The sequence below is a fragment of the Anastrepha obliqua genome, chromosome 2, assembly GCF_027943255.1.
Source record: "Anastrepha obliqua isolate idAnaObli1 chromosome 2, idAnaObli1_1.0, whole genome shotgun sequence".
Lineage (NCBI taxonomy): Eukaryota > Metazoa > Arthropoda > Insecta > Diptera > Tephritidae > Anastrepha > Anastrepha obliqua.
The window spans coordinates 91,681,209-91,687,894 of NC_072893.1; the positions used below are offsets into that span (position 1 = coordinate 91,681,209).

General features: G+C 38.4%; 2 protein-coding genes across 2 annotated transcripts; one reads left to right on the forward strand and one right to left on the reverse strand.

The window, feature by feature from the left end:
• Positions 1-419: 419 nt before the first annotated feature.
• LOC129239572 (coatomer subunit beta) lies at positions 420-4,317 on the reverse strand. Its single transcript, XM_054875161.1, has 8 exons — positions 2,535-4,317; positions 2,311-2,440; positions 1,724-2,249; positions 1,500-1,661; positions 1,298-1,434; positions 1,095-1,231; positions 927-1,032; positions 420-869 (listed from the first exon to the last, which is right to left on the reverse strand). Exons 1-8 carry the CDS (start codon positions 4,130-4,132, stop codon positions 804-806), a joined length of 2,862 nt encoding a protein of 953 aa, XP_054731136.1. The 5' UTR covers positions 4,133-4,317; the 3' UTR covers positions 420-803.
• A 98-nt stretch (positions 4,318-4,415) lies between these two features.
• Positions 4,416-5,862, forward strand: LOC129239574 (putative inositol monophosphatase 3). The gene is made up of 2 exons (XM_054875162.1): positions 4,416-5,093; positions 5,150-5,862. The coding sequence occupies exons 1-2, from the start codon at positions 4,562-4,564 to the stop codon at positions 5,683-5,685; spliced, it is 1,068 nt and encodes a 355-aa protein (XP_054731137.1). The 5' UTR covers positions 4,416-4,561; the 3' UTR covers positions 5,686-5,862.
• Positions 5,863-6,686: the final 824 nt, after the last annotated feature.

Genomic DNA, 6,686 nt, shown 5'->3' on the forward strand with positions numbered 1-6,686 from the left:
GAGACAATATAAAATACCTTTCTTTTGATTATGTAGGTTTACAAGTTTTTTATAAACTAATAAAAACAAATCTTTATATATTTTTGATTTTTAGAAAATTTCACTTAACAACAGTGCCCTAATGTTTTAACCAAAAACCCGCATTTCATTTGTTATGCCGGATGATCACCTTCATTTTTATCGTCCTTTTGAACTCCAAATATGTACATATATACGACAAAGTATTTATTTTAATTGACCATAATTTTTTCCCAAACCGTGATGAACTTCGCGTTACTTTACGTTCCCGAAAGAAATAGTTCTAAACTTACTATCGCTGCACGGAAAATTGATATAAAACGCATTGTAGCTTCTTTTGTTTAGCACAACCACCACATAGTGACATTCAGCCATAAATGTAAATCGAGTATTCATTTGCATTCTAAATTTAACTTTCATATATTTTTATTGTTGATATATTTGTAGTAATCGGTGTATGGTATATATATATTCGTACATGTAATGCGATATTCAAAAACATAAAACAAAGCAAATAGTCGCTTTTTTATACTATTCAACTGTCGGAATTATTAGCTTTTTAATATTCTTTATAGAAAGGATATACGACACAAAAATAACTTTACATATGTATCTAGATCGTATTTTGCGTGCAATTAATTTGATTCGCACAAAAACGGTCTAATTCAATAATACGCAAGGAGATTTCACTTACGCTGCAATACATTATTTACGAATTGCTCAAATAAACAAACGGATACAGTTAACTAACTAAAAGTTCACACTTATAAAATACGTTGAATCTCCTATGCGGCCTGTACTGACTGTTTTTGTGAAGAGCTGATTTTATCGCCTAAACTTAGTGCCATGCCCTGAAAGGATAATTGTATAAAACTATAGGCAATGTAAATGGTATGTATTTAAAGTACCTGGCTTTTAGCGCGTATACGAATATGTCCCGTCACCTTGGAATCCGGGTCATCGACGGGTTTTTCGATGCTGAGATTAGCAAGCGCATTTTCACCGAAAATGGATCTAATAAATTGCGTGTATTTAGTTCATTCGTTTTATTTTGTGCCTACATTTTTTATACTCACTTTGCATACATATTCGCAGCCATAAATCCGCATTGGCCACTGAGGGCCTTCTCCGGTGTCAAACACTTCATATTTGTGCTCTTTAATAGGTGTTTCAAATATTCATGCAAGTCGGTGAATGTTGTATTTACAGTCACCTAAAAATACGACCCACACCAGCAGATTATAAACTCATGAATCTGAAGGAAATGTAATTCTATTACCTTATTTTCCCATTCGAAATCTTGCCACATTTGTCTGAATTCAGTGTCAGTGCAAGAAGCGGGGATGATGTAGTCCATAATGTCAATATGTATGGTGTTTAAGACAACTACATTAGTATTGATGCTTGTGTCATAAACTGTAAATACAAATAATTCAGACGTGGACTTTCAGAAACTGTTAACAATCCCTAATTAAACTTACCGATATTGCCAAAAATAATGCCGTTCTCTGTCGATGATACCTTTACATTAGCTTTAATGTTGCAGAAATCATGTGGTGCTAAAACCACGGGATGTGGACGTTCAACCAGTTTCAAATCACCCAATGTTGCCAGCTCGAGCGTGCAGTTTTGTAGAGTGTCATCTGCATACAATTAATTAAATTTTTCAAAATGTGATATATTCATATTTCTAAGAAATATTTACTTGTTTGGTTAACTATCAACACATCTAAAACGATATCGTATTGATTGACATTCACATATGCCTCAGCATATACTGGATCAGAGAAGCCGGTCAATTGTGTGACTTTGTTAAGTTTGTTATTTGGTGAAGTTATGTCGCTGAGGTTGGTGGATTTAGTTCCTGCCAATGCTTGATTCAAACTAGTCTCGAAAACGTTTTCACCCAACTGATTATCACGCCCGTTTGAAAGCTGTGCAAATGCTACTGGGTCATCCGGTTGTACCTTAGCAGAAGCACGTTGCTTCTCTTTCAAAATGCGTTGATCTTCTTCATATTGGGCATCCAACATTTTACCAAGAGCGTCTCGGCAACAATGTTGGAAAACTTCAACAGCTTCTACTGTACACTCACTCAAAGTGCGCAAACAAATAAAGATGCGGTCAATGTCATCATTGGTGATAGGTTTGGTAGGGAAACCCGATTTACCTAGATGCAAAATCGAACTCATGATGAGCATTACCTGAGTGGTCATACGATTTTGCAGGCGCTGCAAGCGAAGTACATTTTTCACCGATAATTTTAGTTAATTTAAATTGCGAGCTACTTACATCCTCATTTTCTAATTCTAAATAACGCAGCGCAAGTTTGGTAAGCGTGGCCGAAAGTGCAGCGCCTATGAAGAAGTCGCCATCCATCAGATATTGGCGAAGCGGTGGACGCTTCTCTTTCTTTGCAACTCTGTGAAAACGACAAATGTAAATAAGTTTAGTAATTTTTTAAACAATGCGTCTCCAATGTTGAAAAACTGCTATACAATCAAAGTTTTACTTACGGCGCCAAGCTGAATGCGCTCTGAGTGGCATATGTACCGTCTGAAGTGACTTTATTGCTCGCTGAAATAGCGTTGCCATCGCTAGCCTTCTCAACCTCATCGGTTTGCTCGCCCGCTAGACGTTTTTGTTCGGCTTCTACCATAGGTATCTCGCCCAAAGCTTGTATAATGGTTTCAATTACTTCTAGAATCTGCTCTTTGCTATCGACGTATTCACCCAATATCCAAACGGCAGCACGGTGAATTTTTGAAGATTTTATTTGTGGGAAAGCTTCAATTAAACGCTCAATGATAAGCGCGCGTAGTGCCGGAAATTTCTGAATAGCTTCGCGTATGAAAATTAACACATCGGCAGCAGCTAATTCATTTGTGTCCGAAAGGAATTCCACCAACACGGGTATTACATTTGCTGCCACATCTGGGAATTTAATGGAGCACGAGTGCAGTGTGCGTACAAGCAATTGACGGTACTTGCCAGTGTCTTCGTGTTCAACATTGTGGGTTTTGGATACTTCTTTCTTAAGCACCAGCACCATTTCTTCGATGTTTCGTGATGAAACTAAATCCATAGCCAGGGCCAATGTTTTGCGACGCACTTCAATATCAGGTGCTGCTAAAACACGCAATATATCCATTACTAAATCTTGCATCACCTTTTCCATATTTTCATTTTCCTTCATAGCTATCAATCGGTCAAGTACGATAAGCTTAACATTGTTGTCGCTATCACCGACGATCAATTCAATATAGCAGCTAGCAGCTGCACGTATAGCGGTTGGAGCAGAAGAAAGTGTGATAAGAGTACCAGCAGCCTCGTAACGCACGGCGTTTGATGATGAGTTTAGCAAGTTGTAGATACAGCGAATAAAACGCGAACGTTCAGACGGATTGGCATGGCAAACCTTGTAAATAAGCTCTACGATGACCAATTGTAGAATATCCCCAAAATTGTTTACTTGATCAATGCATGAAGCCAGATAGTTGAGTGCACGTTCTTGATCTGCATGCAATAGCATTAAGAATGCATTGCGCTTGCAAGACATATCTTGTTGAGTTTCCAAGAAATTTGCAATCAACTCAGGACCATCAGGCACTAACCAATCGAAATTTTTGTAGATGGTGAAAATAGCTAGAACTGCATTCCGTCGTACATAAGAATGGCGATGTTCGAGGCAAGCTCTTATGGCTGGCATAAGTGGCTCCAAAAGCTCCGGCTCTTTCAACTTGCATAGAAAACGTAATGTGGAGCCACGTAGAAATTCATTAGGATGTTGTAGATCTTTGCGATACGCATCGCAAACTAGTATCATTTCTTGCAAAAGTTTGCCATCTGCTGACGTCTTCGGAACTATCTCCCAAAATATGAGTAATAGTTTTTTGATTTGATGGTTTTGCACGGGCAGTACGAATCTGATAATTGTCATAATCAGACCCGATAAACGTTCACCATTCAACAGCATCTGTATCACCTTTTTCAGTGTCTCGATTTTTGCGTTTGTATCTCCCTTTTCGAGGTCTTGCTTAAGTTGCATCTCGTTCGGCACCTCGATGTCCGGCGAGTTGATGATTGTATAGCAAGGTCCCTCGGCCAACGCCATGTTTGTTAAGTTCTTTTTTTTTGTACTAAATCAAAATGTTTAAAATGTAAGCGAAGCTAACAATTGGTTCACTAGTAAATAATTAGATTTAACAAATAATATACTAATTTACAAATTATCGCGAAAACATGTATTGTGAAAATTTCAATTGACGTGTCAAATTCTCAGCTACTATGATGCTTCTTCTTGCATTAATGTTCACAATCACTTGATGACATATGAACGGTGACACTGCCCGCTGTTTTAAGTTTTACCATTTCAACGCCAGAGGTCGCTAATGACAACCAATTTGTTTACAGATCATTTGTTGATTTCTTTGTTGCTATTTGTTTTTAGTAGATGATTTATCGACACGCCATCAAATTATAAATCTATCTAGCTTACACCTGGTAAGGAGTCTAGCTAAAGACGCTTTACTGAGTATTTTCTATGAGCTATTTGAAACGCAAAGAAAATATGGGGCGTAGGATACACGTTCATAGAGTGCCCGCCGCCATTGTCATTATTTTATTGACGGTTATAATAGTATACTTCGTAAACTTCCACCAGGATGAACGACCGACACTATACAGTATGCTGCGCAATCAAAATAAAGTGAATTTACGTAAATTACTTATTGGTGCTATACAAGCCGCCCAACGCGGTGGCATGGAAGTGCTGGAAGTAACAAAGACTCTGGAGCTAAAAGAACGGAGTAAAGGCAAAACTGATGAGGGTGCGAACGATCCATTTACGGACGCGGATGGCCGCTCCCATTGTGTTATGAAAGAGGGGCTGCATCGAATATTTCCACAAATTAAAATATTTTCAGAGGAGGATAAAGAAAGCTGTAGTAATGTGAATACTTTCGATCTAGATCCGACCGTTCTACACGAAACAGCAGATTTGCCTAATGAGTTGGCAGATATAAACGATGTCACAGTCTGGATTGACCCACTAGATGCTACTCAAGAGTTCACAGGTATATTAAATATAAGATATGTATTCCTATTTGGTATTCTAATAGAACACTTACAGAGAAGTTGTACCAATATGTAACGACGATGGTGTGCGTGGCAGTAAAGGGAAAACCAATTATTGGCGTAATACACAGCCCGTTTATTGGTCAAACTGCATGGGCCTGGGTTGATAATTCAATGTCTGAGTATTTGGCTTCTATACACCCCGTAAGTCCAGACACCTCCAAACCACTTATCACAGTTTCTCGTTCTCACGCAGGCAGTGTAAAGGATTTAGTACGCAATGTTTTCGGTGAAAAGTCTGAAATTCTAACAGCCGCAGGTGCTGGTTATAAGGTTTTACAAGTAATTTCCAACAACGCCACTGCGTACTTACACTCAACAAAAATAAAGAAGTGGGATATTTGTGCGGGAGATGCAATTCTAAGTGCACTCGGCGGTACAATGACGAACCTGAAAGGCGAGTTAATTGATTATGGACCAGATGGATCACCCGTCAATGATCAAGGCCTATTAGCCACTCTAAAAAGCCACGATGAATATATCAATAAATTGATTCAATCTCGAAAGTCAGCAGCGCCAGTACATAGATAGTGTGATACACGTTCAAATTCATATGCATTTAGAAGATAGGCAAAAAGCTCAGGCTATTATTTAAATATGATTTTGCATAATTACGCATATAATTCTTTTTGTACACATGCTAAGCGTTACTGTGTTTTAAACAAACATCAAAAGAATAAATAAAAGAAATGAATGCTAAGAACTGAAGTCGCATCAATTTAATTAAGTTTGTTGTACCTCATCGAAGAATGAAAGTCGTATGAAACGAGGTTGATTACATAATTATGACTTAAAATTTGTGAGGTTGAGAATGCGTAGTGAAATAACCAGTTTTCAAACGCACCATTAGAATTCGCTTTAGCGCAGCTTATCTGTTTCGAGCGTTGCTGAGGTCATGAACCTAACTTCGAAGCAGTGTGAGTATCAATCGATATGGATTTTTTGATTATCAAACGCTTAGTAGTATGCCTATTAGTATAATAATTTGATATAATTTGAATTAATTATAATAATGAGAGAAATAATAAAAACTAATATTATGCAACTTTTTATATTCTATGCACAGGCATCATCGACTACAGAAACAGCAATGGAGAGACCGTTGTTGTTGTTGTAACAGTATCAACATTTTTCATACAATTACGAGGAATGCTGTTGGAGTGACAGCCCTTGGCCAGATATAAATGCGGGTCAGATATAAAATCGACTGATGTGAGAACGACGAGGAACCGTATTAATCGATCGGGGACTTTTTACCGCGGGCTCGGAGTTCTCAGAGGGGCCCGGACTCGAGAGTAATTCGAATTATATGAATTAGACATAATTGGAAAGGGCCCGCATTTGCAATTTTCCCCCGGGGCCCGGATAGGCTCTCTACGGCCCCGCATACATACACTGGGAATGCTGCTGAAGTGACAGTCCTTGGCCGGATATAAATCCGGGTCATTCCGGTTACGTTGAACTGACTGTCGTGGGAACGTACCACCTTGGTAGCTGATACCGCTTCGTCGGTATTCGAAAACTTATTTTAC